The 20,927-nt window shown below is 37.8% G+C and overlaps 1 protein-coding gene across 8 annotated transcripts in view; it reads right to left on the reverse strand.

The window, feature by feature from the left end:
* DIP2C (disco interacting protein 2 homolog C) overlaps positions 1-20,927 on the reverse strand; it is a 318,346-nt gene that overhangs the window by 94,670 nt on the left and 202,749 nt on the right. For 6 of the 8 annotated variants that reach the window (XM_062568858.1, XM_062568857.1, XM_062568856.1 and 3 more), the window contains 4 exons: positions 15,054-15,185; positions 13,553-13,672; positions 12,392-12,589; positions 1,556-1,647 (listed from right to left, as the gene is read on the reverse strand). In XM_062568858.1, coding sequence (XP_062424842.1) covers positions 1,556-1,647; positions 12,392-12,589; positions 13,553-13,672; positions 15,054-15,185 — 542 coding nt within the window. Of the gene's footprint in view, positions 1-1,555; positions 1,648-12,391; positions 12,590-13,552; positions 13,673-15,053; positions 15,186-17,569; positions 17,678-20,927 lie in introns of those variants that run through there. The other 2 variants (XM_062568861.1, XM_062568855.1) reach the window with 2 other exon arrangements.

The raw sequence follows: 20,927 nt of genomic DNA on the forward strand, positions 1-20,927 counted from the left end.
AGATGTACAATAACACCTCATCTTCAACATGAAGTTGCTTTAAATGTTTCTGTTACACAGAGACGCCAAGCAAGATGTTTTTACAGTGCAAAGCATATGCTTCCAGCACTCAGCTATAAACATTTTTTTTCACTGTAATCTAGATGGACTTATTTCAGAGGAATTGCGATTTGTTCTGTGTATGTCTTGCACTCTGAATTATCCACAAATCCTTTTTTAATGTTAAGAGATGTCAGTGGTCGCTGTAGTAAATTAATACAAAGACAGGCAGTTAATACACAATAGATAGAAAGACAGGCACACGCATATTGCCCATTTCTGAACTTTCTTCCTTTTACAGCTTTCTGAGTGGATTCTTTTGATGTATACACTTGCACAGTTTGTTTCTTCTGCTGTTGCTTAGCTACATAGTTGTAAATCAAGTAAAAAAGATTCTTCAGATCCCATTCCTGGCTAAATGCCACTATAGGAAGTAATTTAGATTAAGCATCTAGAGACTCTTTAGTTAAATTCTTCATGATTTATTTCTAAAAGAGACATAGGAAAGATTGTAAGGCTTGATTTTTTTTTAAATTCTCTCTCTTTTTTTTTTTCAATTGGGAAGCATTAATTGCATGCTCTCATTTTTGAAGCCCATAGAAATGTGTAACCTAAACAGACACACTTCTTACATGTGGTACAAGAACACTAACTGAATCAACAGTCCAAGAATTGCTACCAAGCATCACAAGATGAAGACACACTCAAACCTCTAATCACTAGGTCATGATTAAAATTAGCATTTCTGAGAGGTTGCTGCATATCTGAGTATCCTGTTCTGGAATCTCTGCTTCATGGCCCAAGGCCAAACTGGAACGAGGTCTGTGGGAATTTGTGTGATGGCGCATTCTGGCACACAGCTACCACGGGCCAGTTAGCACGCAGGGAGCAAGTTTCGCCAACCTTGATGATGGAAGGGGTAGGAGCCTAAGCCAGCAAATACCTTCTGGAGTGCATAGCCCTAGGCTGTTCTTGTCTTCCTCTAGCAGCTGGAAGTGCTAGTTCTGCAACTCTTCCTCTATCTATTCACCTAGATTCAGCCACTAGCAGTTGCTGAATTGCAGTCAAGAACAAGGAACGGAAATATGCTCCATGTTAACATTCAGCACAATTCATTTATTTAATTGAGTGCCAAAATGTGCTTAATGTGCTTAGTTTGTTTGTCCTCCACAATGCTTCTCTTATTTCTACCATCTCAACAACTACAAAGTCATTAGTAAGTAAGTTTTACCCACATGACACCTCCAGGCTCTATAAGAAAGCTTATGCTAAAATCACTTTCCATGGGAAAGTTTATTGCTGATGTTGCCACAAATTCCAGTTACTACTCAGTAAGTATCAACTCATTATCTATTGTGCAATTCAATACGTGTCTGAGTGATCAGCCTTTCTCTGAACAGAAACAGTTCCCACCATTTCACTTTATTAATTTCCTCTGAGCACCCCAAATACCTCATCCTACCATATAAAGATGTAATTTGGATTATTAGTGACTAAAAATCATGGAGATACTTACCCTGTCTCCAGGTCGTACCATTGGTTCTTGTTTTGTGCCTAATTTATGTAGGATATTGTAAGCAACCTTCATACTTCTGGTCCAAAGTTTGCCTATTAACACAAAATTTGTAAAATTAGTTTTAAAATTCTGCTTATGTTTTAAAGGATTACTGAAGGGAAAGAATACCTTTAGAGTGAAAAACCTAAACAGCAAAAACATTTATATTAATCTTCTCACTAAATATGATATCAACGCTATAGCTAGTGCACATACTCTTAATATACTTCAATGCACATCAGAAACTTTGAACTTTCTTTTTCAATATAGGAATGTTTTTAGAAAAAAAAAGGTAAGAACAGTTTTCTTCTCTATTGAATTGGAGAAAATTGGATCCGGATTCCAAAGAGCTCACTGCTAGAAGTAGTTGGAATATTGTTAGGTCCAGGCAGCTTATTGCAGCATCCTTAGCTGTAGCAAGCTGGCTACGCTGCATCTCAGCCTGCCAGGAAGCACCATCTGAGGGCACCGCTCAGCCGTCGTGATGGCACACTCCCTGCCAAGCCACCAAGGAAAAAGAAAAGGCAGAGACAAGGGGAGAAGAAGAAGAAGAAGAAGAAACAACACACAAGACATCCCACAGCCAAGGGGGCACACTGAAGCAGCAGGGACCCTCTGACCCTTAGTATATCGTTACGGTGTGCTCTGACTTTAACCCTGGGCCTTCCTCCTTTTCACTTGGTTGGCTTTTTCTCCTCACCTGCTCCCAAGCAGCCCCTGCCCTCAGTTCCATTTCATTTGCTCCTGATACCCTCCTTTTTGCCACCTCTCTTCTCCCTTGCTCAATTCTTCATCTCTCCATCTCTTCACTTAGATAATCCTTACCGAGACCTCATCCCAGTACTTTTTGAAGGAAAAATGATCTCCTCAAGAGCCATGTTGTGTCCTTTTCATTAATCCTTTAAGTAAGCAGCACACTCTGACTCTGCAAGGTCTTTCAGGCAATGTCGTTGTTACTTCCTCTGAACAGTACCTGCCATAACAGACTTTGCTCTTTGTTGGCCCTTGTGTTCTGTCTTCAAGCTGTATCCAATCTGACAGTAACAAATCTTTAATTCATGCCCACCAATAACTTAAATGATAATCGGTTCTGACAACAGATTACCTATGGGGTTCAGCAGTTCAGGTTCCCAAACGGTACTGCTATTTATAACTAACCAGTTATAGCAGTTGTTATATTAAGTTCCTCTACATCCTGGATAAAAAATGCAATGCTATCATATGATTTTAAGTGCAAATTTCATGTAAATATAAGACACAATGAGAAGGCCACATTTTCTTTTTTCCTTTTGAGGAAAACTGGAAGGGTCACTACTGCTTGCTACTGAGGAAGTACTAAGGAGAGGTGCAATCACTTCTTATGAAAATGGTAATATTGTATCATCAGGCTTGAATCAAACTATGTTTTGCAGTTTTAAATTTACTTAAAATTACTCCAGCGTTTGGTGCTGAAGTGTGTGGATGTACACTAAACATTAATGCAAGCATGTAAACATTAGTCAGTTCTGTTGCACTGGAAATTCAGCAGGGATACATGAGTACATCTGCAGAATTAACCCTCACAAGCATTTACTGTCAGGATAGTAGAACTACCCGCATTTCCTTGAAAGAAAGTCTTTAAAAGCATCTTACATTTTACAAGAAAGGAAGATAAAACCAAAAAAGTCTTCAGGAAGCATTCTATTTTCTTACAGGTTTTCAACATTAATGTTTCAGTGATAACAAACTTAAAAGAGCAATTAATAGTGATACAGAATGTTGGAGAACGGAAATCAGAAGCTTGGCAGAAGATCAGAATTGCAAGAAAGAACCATCTTTACACAAAACACTTTCAAACTTGACATGGACACTGAGTTTTTCATCCCTTTCCTGAGAGACATAAGGGGCTGCTCCGAAAAGTTCTGTTTCAGCTATCGAGATTAATTCTATTACAAGTCTTAAATTTGCATTTGTGACATGTTCACACTTTTTGCATACACCAAATGTGACACCTTGCATACACTATTTTCTTCGAAATCTAAACACCGCAGGGCTAATTATATTACAGTATTCAGAGGCTCTCCTTCAGGAGTTCACTGGTGTTACAGTCCCCTCCATATAAGCAATCTGACTAAATGCAGAAATTAAGTTCTCTCTAAGGCTAGGAAAAGTTTATGGGCTACCTTCTAGTAAGTATTACCAAGTATAGTAAGCATTTCTGTACATTTTATTCCAGTTTTGTCACAACACTCTTATTTCCACAATTTTTTCTGAGCTTCTAAAACAGAGCATACAATGCTGTCTCATTACCTCCCCACCTTTCTGTGTTAATGCACTCTGAACTGCACAGAATGTGCCATTAATGTTTCCTAATATTTAATAGTTCAGAAAAGACTGCTCTTTTCCTTCACCATAGCCCTCTTCTGCTCTGTTTAACTGCATTATCAAAGGACAAATTATCTCAAAGTTGAAATACTTTATCCTTTTGTGAACTGTTGGACAACTGAACTACATTGACTAACTGCATATGCATACGGATATGAAACTGTGGAGAACGGGAATAAAGGAGTTAGTTTGCATTCAGTTCAGAAGCAGCTGAAATATATGGCCTCTCCTGTCACCCTACAGAGTCCCCTAACCCAAGTCCAGCCTTTTGGACTCTGGCTGCATTTGGCTGCCGGTTCCACTGCATTCTAGCAGAGACAGCGCAGTGACGGAAAGGAAGAAATCTTTCACGTAGGTAGAGTAAACTTTACGCTGATCTTCAACTGGATCCTGTTCAATGGGAAGCCAGTAATTTTTCTTCATAGCTTCATTCCTAAAAAATGAGCTCCAACATGAGCAGTAGTACAGAAGCTGGAGCCAGGAATGTATGAATCACTAAGGTCAGACCTGCAACTGATGGATGGGGAACAATCTCCTGTCCAAAGGCAGATAGAATTGTGTTTATTTTGCCACCTTGGCTCTTTGGCCTGCCAGCATCACTGAGAAACACAAAGGATTCCATGACTGCAGGATAAAAGTGCTCAATAACAAGGATGTTATAAAGAAGGAAATCTTTGAAGTATTTCCTTCCTTGGTTCTGCCTAGATTGCAATTCAGTGCAATTCTTCCTTTGCAAACTTAAAGATTGGACATTGCTGAGAAAAACTTGATTGCTCAAAGCTCTCTCACAGCCTTGTCTTGACCTCGATACAGTGCAACATCTGCACCGCGGGAGAGGGAAGCACTGGCAAGGAAGCCAGCTGTGCTTCGTCCATGGCTATCTCTGAGACAGCGCTCACCACCACGGTGCTGATTCTTGAGCGGCATGAACTTTGTTGCATGGGCTGCAAAGGAAATCTTGCTGCTCGTGACAGCTGAGGATATGCCCCCTTTGTCCTCAGCTGGAGAGCAATTAAGTGCAGGTCTTCCTCAGGTAAGCACGCTGTCCTCATCTTCTAATTCCTTGGCTTGAAGACAGGAGGGTAGAATAAGAAACCCAAGCAATAGTTTCATTTAGTAGCAACTTGACGAGCCCACATTTTAGCTTAGTGGCAGGGCTTATTTTTTTCCCAGAGAGACTCACAATCTAGCTGTAGTAGCTAGGTGCTCTCTGCTCTTCCTGCAGCTACGGAGGGCAAGTGCCAGCTGAGGGTACTTACCTGGTTTACCACTGGCACTTCCAGATTGTTTCCGCAGGTAAAGAACAGAACTTGTGGGCCTTCCTCTTCTTCCTTTGCTACCGGCATCCCCACTGTCTTGTGGTCCTTCTGAATGATGCTCTAGCTTGCCTTCCTGGGGACACCAAAGTCTAACAGGATTTGCCCCGCCTCACTTGCTAGCTTTGACATCTGCTCACCATATCAGTCGTACATGAAAATTTTCTTGAGTTCAAAGATGAACAGTTGATAAGTCATTTAGAGAGAGATATGGAGCTCCAGTGCCATTTCAAACACTGTATCCTGTGTTTGAAATGAGTTTGAGTATCCTGCCTGGCCTCAAGTTGCCAAGTGAGCTGAACTTGCACTGACCCTGTACTGTATCTGTCAGTCACATATAGTCACATTTTGGGTAACTAAAGGCACTAGATGCCTATGTTTAAGCACCTGAATTACTCCCAGTTTTCACTCCCAAAACAAAACAGACTGCTCAATGTCCAAAGAAGAGATTCCTGAGTCAATTTTGGAAACCAAACCAAACCCTACAACATTAACTTGCCCTTCATCACTACTACAAATTAGTCTTGATCTCACTTTCTACAAAAGTGCAAAATTTGGTGTTGGTTTCTGAGATCTTTTATAACTCTGCAGGATGGCAAGAAATTAACCTTTCTCTGTATTTGTCATTCTCTGATGTATTTCTAACTACCAAAGCATCTGCTGAAGAAATAGATCTTTTTCTCCTAAAGGTGAAAAAAGATTACTTCTTCCTTAGCCACTTCTGTCACTTATCCAGAATACGTGTCTGGGCATTGCTGCCAGACTTTCAAGTCCTAGAAGTTCATGCAGGGATGCCAAGTCATTTTTAATATTCTTTACACATTTGCAAACTAACTTCAGTGTTCCCAATACATAATAGCAGGTATCAGCAAGTAAGCAGTAAAGCAGCTATGTCTCTGAAGCTGAGCCATATCCTGCAGATCTCATATATTCAGAAATTTTCGGTAGGACAGGCTGAAAAAAATCATCTCACTTTTGGGTAGCTGTGGTGAACTTTGTTATACTTGTGTTAGGCAAGTTACTTTTGCTGATGGAATTCTGATTTAGTTGCATAGTAGCAACTCTACACCAGTAACCACATACCTTAAACTTCACTTGTTATCAATCTTGTTGGATAGTAAAAGCCTATTCAGAGGGCAATATTTTTTACCAGCTAAAATTTAGTAAGCTGGAGTGAGTTAATAGCCAGTCCCATCTGGTTAAGCAATACATAATGAGGGTAAAGGAAATCACTAGGTCTTAAAAACAATACAAAAGGGGCCAATTCACAAAAAATATATGCCTTCCACATGACACTGATGTAAAGTCCCTCCTTCACAAATTTGTAGAGGGAATATACATTTGTGTTGAATGTAAAGAAGGTTATAAAAGAAAAGCTTGCATCAGAGAGAAAACTTAGAGACAAAACAAACCACAATCAATTTCCTTATTATATTCAGTATGCTTTTCAGAGCCACACAGCACTAACTCAGCAAAACCAAAGCAGTGGTCGCTTACCAATCTCCGTGCACAGCAACTGTGAGACTGCCAAAGTTCAACTGCAAATAATTTTGTCAAATATTCATTCTTTCAATATCACAACATGACATTTCTAATATTAAATAGAAAGAAAATATTAAACCTAGTGTAAATGGCAGTCTTGATAGTGCTATGCAGGTAAAGTGGCACTTTTTTTTGCTTTGCAAAGTAATAGCCGCAGATCTGCTGCTGTGTTAACCCTTTCTTCACAGGCTCCTTAGGTTTCTCCTGAGCACCAAACGAAGAAGCTGCCTTTTGGGAAAAAATACAAGCCAAAAGAACAAAAATGATACACTGCAGAGAATAAAAGACTCCTGGTATAGGCAGAATAGAGGTAACTGGCACTTAAGAGTGCCTGATTTTGCAATCTAAATCCTAGTCTTGAAATAAAGATTTTGTTTAATTTTCTGTATTTTTGTTAAAGAAGTAAAGATTTAAAGTATTAAACAAATAGATCACTGATACCTTACCTAGGAGCTTGAACCATGAGTATTCAGCAAGTGTATCAGCCAGCTGAGCTAGAGAAACAACTACCTCTGTGAGCAACGAGTTTTCAGAGATAAGGATAGCTGGGTTATGTAATTACTTTCTTAGGAGAAGAGTCTTGATTCCCTCACTCTCTTCTTGGTAAATGAGAAATTTCTGGCCTAGGAGGTTCACGCAGCAAGAGGACCTGGATGGATGGGGCCCTGTGCCAGCTACAGCATGGCATTGGGTTGGACCTCTATCTTCAGGTTGTTGTTAGCAGAATTTCAACGGCTTCAGGGTATCCCCAGGAGGGGTTGTAGCACTTCTGCTAAGGCACCATGACTTTAGCCTTGGAATGTTTACAGTTATGCTATTTTTCTCATGGGCAATTCATTTTAAAAAAAGTCAATTTTCAGGCATTTCTCTCTCCATAGGATCCGAATGGATAAAGAGAAGATGCTTATCTATCCAAAGAGCTTTCTCTGCTCTTTTCTACCAACCCTGCTATCTCCAGCAGGCCTCTGATGTGGTAAACAGAGCTACTGAAAATGGTTAAAAAAACCCCAAAACTTATTACAGGAAGTGTTAGATAGCAGAAATGAGATTCTTTGAATCACACACAGTTAACTGCGTAGTTTTGCTGGTTTTTTAAAACAGTTACAATTAAAAAGCTCAAAAAAACCTCATTCCCAAATTACTTTCAGCTTTTTACCTTCTACTTTTTCTCAAGCCTTTCTGATCCTTCTTGGAAAAAATCATTTTACCGGTAAGAAAGTTAGCTATGATAGCATACGTACTATATGGGATTTTTATTGTCCTATACTCATGTTTCTCCTCTAGAAGAAAGCATTAAGCATTTCATTATTAATACCAACAATACCAAACTAGGTGCCTGACTGCTCTGATTAACCTTGTATCAGAAAGATATTGCCTTCCTTTTCCTCAAAGTATATATTAGCTTTCTAGTCAGAGTTCAGACTTACATAAAACCCCGTAAAGACATCTTTTCCCTTATGTATGTCAGACATTTCAATTTATGCAAATTCAGTGATTTCATTTATAAAAAGACTGTGAGGAACTTAAGTAAGATATTCTCCACTTAACCAAGTTCCCAGAGGGATAAGATATTTGAAAAGTAAGTAATATTCATAGCTTCATTCACTACAAAGAGCCTAACAGTTTTGAGTACATTAAATAAAAATTATAATTTAGGTGCTGAGAACTCTGAAAACTGAGGCTAATGCTTCAAAAACTTGATTAAAAACAACTTAAGTCTGGAAAAAGTTAAGCTATTCATTTTTTCTATCTATGGCACTCTGAGACTGAATAACTTCTTTAAACTACTTCTCTTAACAGCACAACATGTCAAGATCTATAGGAAGGACCACTTATGTCCACTCTGATTGTATCATATCCATATCAACCACTACAACATACATAGAAAAATTCATTCTAGTAACTAAGACATCTATCGCACAAGATAGTCTTTTCATACTAACGTACCACTGTCTACCATGGCATATTGAACCGTCCATCCCTTCTCAGATTTCTCTAGACAGAACAGCAAAAGAGTTTTGAGGAAAGCTTTGGAGAAGGATAATTTTGTGGACTTCCAGAGAGCTCCTTTTCAGAATGTAAGGCTACCAAGGGGGAGTATGAAACTGTCCAAAAAAAATTAAGATTGTGATGGATGCTTGAGGTCCTGGAGGAAAAGAAGAAAGTTCAGTGGGGTAAGGACAGAATGTGAAGGGCTTTGAAAATGAAGGAGAAATTAGTTTTTAGAAAATAGTCAAAAGTAAGTGGGTATACATAGATGTTCAGTTGAGGAACCTTTGCAATCACATTCTGGATGGATAAAATGGGCAAGATTGCATTTTTCAGGGCCAGAAAAAAGATGCTGCAAGAATCAACACTAAGGTGAGAGATGGGATGAGGTTTAGCTGGGTAGATGAGGAGAAAGGTCTGCATTTAAAAAGATTTGCCTTCAAAATAACCTGCAAGATCTAGACACACAGTGGCTAAACAAAACTGAAGAAATGTCTCAGTCATTTATCATAGAATCATAGAATTGGTAAGATTGGAAGGGACCTCTGGAGATCATCTAGTCCACCCCCCCTGCTCAAGCAGGGTCACCTAGAGGATGTCAGACAGGGTTACAGCAACAAGGATCCCCCTTGCTGAAGCCTGGGCTTGAAACAGGGACCTTTAGATCTTTAGTCTAATGCTCTCCCAGCTGAGCTACTTATCTCAAATTGAAACAGAAACCCCTCAGTTTTCAGTGCCTGAAATATCAAATCACAATTCCCAAGTAGAATCACAGAATCAGTAAGGTTGGAAGGGACCTCTGGAGATCATCTAGTCCAACCTCCCCACTCAGCAGGGTCACCCAGAGCATGTTAGACAGTGCTGCATCCAGGCAGGCCTTGACTATCTCCAGAGAAGGAGACAAAGGGCTCATCTGGGATTTGAACCTGGGACCTCTCACACCTTAAGCAAGAATCATACCCCACATTTATGATAGTCAAATTATGGCCTGAGTAACAGGCAGAATGGTAATACTGTCTACAACAATCAAGAAGGGAGGAGATAAATATGCTTGGCATTGAGCAAATAAGTCTTCTTACTCAGCCACGATGTGATTTAGCTGACAGCTACAAATCTGTCACAGAGACAGTCACAGAATGTAGTAGGGGAAGAAGGATGTAGGTATGGAATAAGCAAGTAAATCTATCCATGTAGAGATAGAATTTGGAGAAGCTGATGCATAAGAGGAAAAAAAAGATCAAAAGACACCATGTAGGATCCTCCTTGGAAACTCAGAAAGTTGGGAGGATTAATGAAGAGGATCTTCATAAAAACAGGAGAGGGCAAAAAAGAGATAGAAGCAGAAACAGTAAAGAGAGAACAAATATTCAAGGAGAGGTACTTAAGTGACTGTGTAGATAAAACGTCAAGGAATGAATGTCTAGAACCTTAGAATTATTTTTTTTTTTAATTCAATATTTGTCAAAATAGTGCCAAGAAAAATCCATGTAATGATGTTTCCTTGAATTTGTGAAGAACATGAAAATAACTGTGAGGTACAAGCTCAGAGGCTACTGGAAGTTACCAAGGTTGACATTTTAAAGTTTTTGTCATTGGACATACATGCACACAAGGAAAGGCAGTGTCATATGAATACCATACGGTACGATTGTTGGCAAGCTCATCCTTCAAAAGTATATTCAACCAGAAGGGTGAATGAAACGCTCCATAGGGATAAAAATTCAGGCCTATGAGTGTCTTTGCTGAGTTCAAGACTTGATTTCTATTAACATGCATTTTTAAATAATGTCATGCCAACAGTTACTAGGGAATATCACAGAGCCAATAGGTGGCATACTTATACCAAAATTACCCATAAAACTACCAGTAAAATGGCAGATGGCTGTAATGTTAATTATGTTTTAAAAGCAGTTGCCATTTAAGTAGGAATTAACATTTCTCCTGAAGAGGACTAGCCGCTTGAAATCCATCTAGCAGAGAACAATTCACCAAATCTCTTATGAAAAGTTGTGGCTTATAATTTTTTTTATAAAAAGAAAAAGTAGAAAAAAATCAAATTTTTTTCTGACTTCATGAAACTACTGAAAAGCAGTTGCAGAAATGACCTCCTATAGGGCTGCCAAATGGCAGCACAGAAAAAATGAGTATTAATCCCATTTTTCTCAGCTTAGAAGAGGGACTCTGAAAGAGTTAGCTTAGGAAGAGAAGCAGGCCAAATGAGCAAGGTGAATGAGTGCCACAGGTGGATTTGCCCAGCTTTCCAGCTCTTCAGGCAAACAGGACATATGCTTAGATTCTTTGGACAGATAATATCCAGAATACTGGTATACAGAAATGGTTTGATTCCAGTAACATCTTCATTTTCTTTCCTATCTAATTTATTCAGGGCTTTCAGTAATGATATGAATTGCTCTTCTGTAAAGATATAATTGCAAACTTTAAAATTCTTCTCCAGTTCCAAGTAAGTATCTTTAAGAAAGAAAACAGTGATCAACAGTGAATTGTATATTTGACCCTTAACTTAGGTAACTTTTAAACTCTAGGTACCTGAAGGGACAATGTTACATGCATGACCTTCAGTAGAGTTCGGTTATGCTTTAAAAGCCTTTAAATATATTTGCAATCCCAAACTTGCAGCAAACATTTCTTCAACCAAGGACCATCTTCAGTCTAATTCCTAAATGGAAGGAATCACTCAGCACAGAACAATATAGAGAAAATGTCTATATTACATCATGTAAAAATATTCCCTGCACCAAAGTCTAGGCCCATGAAAAGGTAGAAATACAAAAAGCAAAATCATTTTTTATTTCCATATCAGTAATACACAAAAAATGTTCCAACTTGCTTTCAAAGTTTGACATTTGTCCATAACGATTCCTTTGAACATCTCCAAAATGACCCCTGAATATCTCACATTCAGCTTCTAATTGTGAGCTATGTGACAGAGATATCCTTATGTTTATCTCCACTTGGCCATTCTTGGTTGCAGCAGCCTGCCAGGTAGCACACACCAAAATATATCAACAAAGGAAGACCACACTGAAATGTATCCTAGCCAATCTATTTCAAGGGGGTATGTTTTCTAGCTGTACAACTAAATACCAGGAAGAGTAACTCAAATTATAATATCAGCAGAACATGAGAAAAATCCTATTTTAAGTTTTTCAGGAAGCTTTGTTTACCGGATTCTGCCTTTGTAGAACAAAGCCTGGGTAATATCCAAGGGGAATGGATTTTCAAGTTAATCTTCAGTAAAATCTGTCCTACCATTTCTATTTAAAAGGTGGTTTTCATTTATAATCTGTGATTTCAGGGAAGTATCGGCTTAGATCTTTTCCTCTTCATGAAATAAATCTTACTACAACATCTCACAAATTCATAATCAGATACCACCAGCCTCAGATTTTTTTTACCCTACTTAGAAATGAGATAAATCAGATAAATCATTAGAAGGCTTTTTCACTACATATATATATATTTATATACAAGTATGTTTGTGTGTGTGTGCGTGTGTGTGCGCGTGTGTGTACACATGCACTATATACTATCACATAAAAAAATGAGAAGTTTGAAGAGTGCTTACCATAAGTGAGGATATACAGTGGTTTCCCGTTAGTGTCCATAGTGGTTAGGCAAGGAGCTTTTGGTGAGATGGTCCCCCATCGCTGCAAAGCTGCTTCCAGAGAAGGCGGCCAATTTGTAACCACACCTAATTGTTCCCCACGCATGGCCAACATCTGAGCTCCTTCTGGTTTTGGCTGGTTTGGATCTGGCTGTTGAACTTATGATTATGAAAAGATATACAGTTACCATGTAAATTCTATACCTTGTGTATACCTGTGTAACCAAGAGAATAAATTACCTTTGCAAAATATCCTGAAAATAATGACGTTAGAAGGTATTGAGAAGCTACAGAGAAATATAATAGAATAATTAAGTTTTAACCCTAATAGAGATGAGGCAACTGAAACACCTCAGGAATATATGTGCTTATCCTCACACCAGCTCTACAAGCAGAAGAAGAAACTACTGAGGCAACATGCAGAGATCATCTTAGAAATAATCAACCTTTTTGTTCCTAAGAAGAGATGGGGAATATGTTTTCTTGGCAAAACAGCAGTAATAAACTGTAGAACCAGTGAAAAACTATATTCTAAGTAATTAATACATCCACTTAAGTCATGTTCTGTTATAGTGCTTTCTTACAAATTGCTAAGAAGACTATTTGAATTACCATATCCTGGCAAATCACAATTATCAAAGCCTTGAGGTAGGTTTAGAAGCACTGTTTTTTTAAAAATAACTTTTTCATTTACTGACTTTGTGCTTGTTTCCACCTTACATTCAGTTCATTTTTTTTCAATGTTTCTCTATTATTGAAGGATACATAAAATATTTAACATGCCCCTTTACTGACAATATTTTTATTACTGATATTTGAAAGAAATGGCTGTAACACACAGCCGAATGTTCTTGGAGGAAAGCTTTCCTCCACTGTCTCTTATGCTGAATTATACAGTCTCACTGCAAGCATAAGCACAAACGAAGCAAACAATCAAAACCTGTGATTCTACTGCAGTGTCCAAGTTCACTACAAGCGGATCCCACTAAATATCAACATTTTCCAATACTTGTCAGTTCCAGCAGGGCTAACTTAGTGTTCTAGAAAGTCAGTGTAGAAAACAAACATTTTACAGAGTTGTAAAAAGAGATCCCAAAACCTTTTGAAAAACAGTCATTTTACCTTCTAACAATTCCTCAAAGTCATCTACAAAGAACTCTCGTAATGGTGGTCGTTTGGGCCGTTTTAGAGTATTGACCAGCTGCTGAATCTTTGCTGACACTCTGCTGCTCACTGGTACTCCTGCAGGACAGGGATCAATGGAGACATCAGTCGACCGCTATGCTGAACGCCACCAGATGGTAAGTGGGTGAGAGAAAGGCTAGGACTGCAAGGCCACCACAACTACAGTTTCATGCCATACTGTGACTGTGACTCAAATATTCAACATTAAGACATTAAGATCATTTCAGCAAAAAGGAACAATGATGCCTAGTTTAAATAAGAACAACAATACCATAATTTCAGAGTGAGCTTAGAAAGTTAAGAGGGGAAACAGCACATCATAGACTTGGGGAGAGAAGCACAGTGAAAAACCCCCTCCCTACAGTAACTGCTCGTAACCACAGAGAACTCTTCTAGGTGGCTTTGGTGATGGTCAGTGAGAAGACAGGCATTGGTTCTCCACATGATTACTCGTCATACCAACACTGTCTGACCAGAGGGCTTCCAGCAAACCGCAGCTCAGCGAGGAGGATGGGTTGTAGGTTCTGCCCCATCGTTTATTCTGGCTTGCCTTTTAAACTGCAGTGGAGGTCTGTCCAGTGCCCTCTTAGCCATGGCTCACATCTTTGCATGATTTCAGCATGACACTATATTCCCTGAACATCCCTTTAGCCAATCCATCGGCCCGCAGTCTCCAAAGGGAGTATGCCTGCTCAGACAGCACTTTGAAAAACATAGTTCTGAAAAGGGGCATGGGACATGGGGCATTTCATAATATAATCCCGTCAAACACCTCCCCCTTTCTTCTTCCTGGTAGAGTACAAAGCCTCTGAAAAATCCATGTCATCTGTTCTTGAACTAATATCTTTCTCCCACTGCACTGCAGAAATTTCAGCTTCCTACCCTTCCAGAAGGCTGGCTCCAACACTTTTACCAAGTGGTTTTTAGAGCTGAAGCTGTAAAGTTTAGATGCAATACACTTGGTCATCAGTTCCACACCTTGCTGAAATAGTTTCATATGTTTTAGAAAAGAGGAGCAGTAAATAAGAAAGGGTTTACAAATAACTGTTTTTCAAAAAAAAAAAAAATGCTCAGAAAATAAAACTTCAAACACGTTACTTTTCAGAATGTAGCCGTCTTAGTATGTCACATCCTTTGCCATTGAAAAGGCAGAGTAGCTATAACCAGACAGCATGACAAAAGCAGATCTAAAGAGGTTTGCTGCTTTCATTTGCTAAGCAATTTCTATAGGGAATCTGCTCTGATAATTAAGAAATATTTCTCTGTGTTGGCTTCATGTATGCCAGTTTATTTTAGGACTAAAAAGACGCTGTAACTTTGTTTGTACATGTTGGTAAGTGAAATGTGCCCAGAAGAAACAAGGAGCAGATGTATACACTAACCACTGAAAAGGTTACAATATTAAAAAAACAAAAAACAATTTTGCTCTGTGACATACCATCACCAGTTTCCATAAGTTCAGCATTTCCATACTTTGGTGCCACTCGTGCTGTTGATCCTTGTGGTCTTTCTACTTGTATTGAGTGTTCTGAGGTGTAAGTGGTAACATCTGGAGGGGCAGAATGATTTTCTGTGAAAAATAAGTTAAAAGGTTTAACCATGCCCCTCTAGTGTTGCAGGGAGAAAAGCAAAGGGGAGAGGAAGGAGTACCATTTGTATTTTTTTCATCATCCAAATAGGCATTGAAGTTCATGCACAAAATGAATGTCCACAACTATTATGTACAGCATGGTTTTAATATACGAATTGTCCACTGATTAAAAAAGGGTCTGTATATCTGCAAGCATATAAGCAATAAGCTAAAAATATTACACAACCAGGTCATTTGTTTTCCACTAACATTTAATTTTATATCAAGTTAAAGTTTGTGGAAAAGTGTAGATAGAAAAAGACTCACACAAATATTCTTCTGATAGATTGTTGTATCAGTATTTCAAAATAAAAAGAATATATTATGCTAAGTCAATCAATTGCAAGTGCCAATGCATATCCCTTTTATAGCCTCTGCATTTTGAATTTGACAATTTTAGTTTTGAAAGAAATTCGTTGCATATTAGGAAAAAAAATCATTCACAGCAGGAATTAGGAATTAGAATTGGAACATAGAAGAAAGAAATAAAATGTAAAGAAACATGAACATTGCCTTCTGTGTGGACACTTACTTTTCTATTATTTTTAGATACAGCTATTTCAATTCTTCCGCATTAACAAAGACTCGCCTTCCAGAAGGCAAATACAATTTGGTCTGACTCATGCCATCACTACTAAACAATTTCACACAGCTAATCTTTCTCTCTCCTGGCCTGATAACGCAGCATGCTACCACAGTTTGTTTTCAAGTCTGAGTCTGTATTACCTACGTATTTGTACTGTTTTTACAGGTTGTCTCATGAATTTTCGTCCAGGTTTTTAACAGCGTTAGGGTTGATGGAGATAAATACCACGAGCAAATAATAACTTCTCTCTTCATTGACATAAATGATCCCCAGCGGCCACCAAGACACAGAAGAAGACAGGGTTTCATGCTACTGCCACTGAAGTGAGGAGGAACATGCTCCATTAAATGATAAGAATCTAATAAATGTAAATGTATTTACATTTAAAATGAAAAATTGTGGAAAAATTTAATCTGGTTCCAATACTATTTTCAAGACACATTTTAATTAAATCTTCTTATATACATTATGATGTCCTAACTCTACTACAACACTGACTTCCGCAGTGGATTCCACCTGAAATGGATAAAAAGAATTTCTACAAGTCTTGAAGAACTTTGGAGCACTGTAATTCTGGTACATTCAATCCCAAATGCATGCACCATCAACAGAGATAACTGATTTTTACGGCTATACATACAGGATACAGACAGCTATATTATATGGCTATTTTGGATACTTCTCATTTGAAAATAGCATTTGATGGATAATTGTCACAAAAAATTAAGACATGATACTAGAGTCCATAGTTGTTATTTAATATTTATAGTCATGGTCACCATAAGAATAGACACTACTAAATCTGGCTGAGCAAAATATGAGATGGCTTTGATCCTGCCACTCAAAAATATCTCTTACCCTATGCATGTCCAACTGAGTCTTCTGTTTCTGATTAAATCCATCCTTATCATTATACCCCCAAAAACACTTTATAATGTGTTGTAAATAACCAACTGAAGTATAATACCTTGGACAACGAAGCTTGTACTGGTATTTGGCTCAATAATGTCTTCATTTTAGATATCTTGTCATTTGACAAGTATTCTAGTCTCAGCACAATTTTTGGTCTTTCTTTCTAAGTGACAGGTTTTTATAGTTAATGGTTGAATTACCCAATAACTAAGTCAATTAAAAAATGCTGATGTTCATCTTTTTATCTTTTACTTATAACACAGTTTTGCTATGCAAATTGGAGAGATCATGACTAAGAAAATAATTGTACTTAGTCAGCTATTAGTAGCAGGAGAAAGTATTTTTGAAATTAGCTGTAATTGTTTACATCTTTCCAGTGAAATATTTGCATCTTTCAGACTTTGGGCTGCCAAAAGCAAAATGAATTTTAGTTCTCCTTAGTTTGCCTTTAGTATCTCCTTCCAGGTTTTAGCACTGAGATGAAATTGTTTTTATGCATGGGAGAGAAGACATGCGATCCAAAGCACCACAGAGCAGAGATGCTCTTTCAGATCTATACACGAGTCCAAATAGATCTTTGTAACACATGGTGCCAAGCAACATGAAATAACATGGGAAAGGAGCTTCCTGCTCTTTTGGAAAAGAACTCCCTTTTGAACAAACAGTCCTGGCACTTGAAATTATCCAAAAGGAACCTCTCTTCCCGATGTGGTCACTACCAGCTGACCAGAGTTGGGTTTTAGCATCCTGGTTGCCCTTCTGCTCTTTAGATTTTATTAAGATGAATTGTTATCCAGCAGAAGAGGAGCACTAACATTTGTCTTACCCTATTTTTTTGTAGTATCTGCTTAGCAGATGTCTTATCATGGCAGTATCTACAGCTGTAGGTTTCATCAACTGAAATTGCAAAACCTCTGCCGGTTCTCTTCTCAGAGTCAGGCCTGGTGAAATCAACGTCCTACAGAAAAAAATGTGGTCTGAAAGATGTCTAAAGAAAAGGTTAATTGTTCTAATGTGAAATATAGCCTTTATTTAAGTAGAACGGTCAACTCAAGGTTTGACTATGGGCACATTGTGTATGGACATGCTTGGACTTCATGCCAGGTAATATGAAGTACTGTTTGAGGTTTAGTTAAGAATAATGATCCTGACACATCTGTTGAGTAAAAAGCAGACACTGTGACAGCTGCACGACTTCAAAGCATTTCCTCCATCAAGAATACATACTTGCGTCACCCTCTCTTCCCCTCTCTTCCAATATACTTGCATTAGAAGATCACAGGCTGAACAGCTGTTTCCAGTTACGACTCTCCTCATTTCTGCCACTGGAGTAATATAATTTACTCCATTTTATGAAAGTGAGAAAGAACTGACTGTTCAGAGCACATTCACGTAGGTATAGTGTGTATACTGACACAGTCCCATGTTTAGAAGCAAAGAGGTGGAGGAACACTTTTCAGTGGAAGTTTTGAAAGCACACATAAGCACTATGTAACTGGAAAGTCTCCAGGAATTCAAATTGCATCTTTATAATACTGTACTTGAAGAAAACATAGCCTTTTATCCCTGGCAAGCTGGCTCTTCTTGTTGGGGAAGTGATCTTACAACCAAAGTTGTACCTTTTTCCATCAAATAGGTTTTCCCTGTATTAATGTCCAGGTGATGGAGAGTATCATAAACTAACCTTCCATATTGTAAGTTAATACACCCCTCAGAACACATAGAAATCTTAAGGTTGTCAGAAAACCATCAGTCATGCTTTATGGCACATGTTTTTATATTGATTTTTATTAGAAACCTATGTAGCCTTTAATTTGGAAAGAAAGAGGCCTTTGATTTTCAAATAGAAACATATTTGAAATACATGAAGGCGACATTACATGTGCCTACAGGATCAGGATTTTGTAGTGAGATTTTTAACTCTTTAAATCTGCATAGATTCAGTTTTATAATGATAGGTAAGCATTGTATGACTATCATTAGCCACAAATCTTCTGACCTCTAGGATATACTTTCTCTCCTTGATTATGATATACATATATATTCAAAAAATATAATATAGACAAATGCAAGCTTGAAGACTCATATACGTTAGAAATGTATGCAGTATTGACCCAAACATGTCCTGAACATTGGGTATTTTTTACAGATTTCACTGGTTTGACCTCTAAGTTCCAACAATTATCCAACACAATTTTGATAACTCATGTCAAACTTGAGATTCTCCCTGTAGCTCAGTACAGATGCTTTAGTGTCTTAAATTTCAGAATAAATATTTAAAGGAAATCTATCCTGTACTAGATCTTTGGCCACAACAGAGCAGCAGTCAATAAATTAAATTAAAAATATAACATTCAAATCATGTAATAGCTTATGCAAATGATCTAAAAATGATCCACAAAGCCAAACTCTTTAGATACTATAGTCAAAGCTTTTTTGTCAAGTCCCTTCTCAGAACTGCATTATGGTTTTTAAATTGGAAAGATCTCCCTGTGATTCTGTGATGAACTCTGGAGGTCAAGTTCTAGCTGAGATGAGAATTGAGTCTTTTTTGCTCTTTATCATTAAAGGTCTTTTCTATTGTCCCTTGAATTTGTATTTATCAGAATTAGCATATCCAGAATATGACAGTTTGTCCTTCATATTTAAAGATGACCTCTCTTGTAGGCTGATCTGTCTCTAAAGACCACCACCACCCTGGGCTGAACATCAAACCATGGGAATGTACATTCTCTGTGTTCAAGATCTCATTGTCTCAGAAGCTCTAGAGGAGATTCACAGAACGGGATCATTTTTCTCTCTCATTTTCTCTCCTGTCAAAGAGGATTACTCATCTATGATCACACTGCTTTGTCTTAACATTCATCTCGGAAATAGCAAAGTTATCTGTGGGAATACTTCCTATCTATTACCCATCTATTACCTATCTATTAACTATCTATTAAAGGCAAAATCCACCTCCTTGGATTGAGAAGAAGCAGGAGCCATTTAATTTCCAATTCTTACAACATGAAATCAGACAGCAACTCACTCATGAAGAAACACACCTTATAGTTAGCATCTATCCAACTTCTAGTTTTTTCACTGATCCTTGCAACAATGAGTGATGATAACCTTAAGACCACAGTTGGATCCACATTTTAACATATTTTACAGTTACTAGCAGATATTGCTCAGTTTTTATGTTGACACGACCTTTATATTACTTCATTACAACTGTTGTTCACCTTGCAATGCAATTTAAGGTTTCTCATCTTCAGAATAAAAGAAAGATATGTATACATTGAGACAGACTTAATTGCATTCTTCAAAAGAGAGATCTTTCCAGTTAACAGCAACCTCAAAGAGAAAAACATGAAAAAATGAAGTAGTATTCTTCCTCTTCCTTAAAGCATTGCCATCTTAATTTAGCTCTATAAATGCTCTATTATTTACCGCAAACTCAGAGTGATTATAAAAGAAGACTCACTGTGCCAGGTTTAAAATTACTAAAATGTCACATTATAAAGTAACTATATTTAAAGACACATTAAGACTTGGTGTGTGAGTAATGCAACCTTTCAGAGTTTGGATAAATTTAATTCTCTATGCTATAATTTCCTCTAGCATTTCAAGATGAAGTCACAGAAAATAACCAAATGCAGTGATTAATGTGTTCAGAAGTGTGTGCCTTTCTAAAACAATGTTCTGAGCTATTCATTTAACATGATTTTAAAAATACAACACAAATTCTTTTCCGGTCTGAAATTTGGCACTTCTAGAGCATTGGTTAGAGGACTACTTATCTTAAAATACAGGTGTTACATCAAGTAATGCCGACAGCAGAAGAAAGGATAAGGACTACTGCTCTAGCAAATGAAATCAGGAACAGTTAAGATGCTTTTATGTACCTCTTTATATATATATATATATACACATATATACATATATATGTGTGTATATATATATATATATACACACACACACATACTTCAAAAAGAATGATCAGTTGAGGAAGAGTTGCACAAATTTTTCCGCTAACCTGCATCTGATATGGCTAATGGAGCAATAGCAATTTCGCTTTGCTCCCACAAGGATTTTCAGTAAGACAACTCCATACACAGGCCCAGCAAGAATGCACTCAAAGCAGACAGACAAACAGAAATTCTTCATGCCTCCTTCGATAAACAGCAGTTACCAGACAA

This window comes from Rhea pennata, chromosome 2, assembly GCF_028389875.1.
Source record: "Rhea pennata isolate bPtePen1 chromosome 2, bPtePen1.pri, whole genome shotgun sequence".
Lineage (NCBI taxonomy): Eukaryota > Metazoa > Chordata > Aves > Rheiformes > Rheidae > Rhea > Rhea pennata.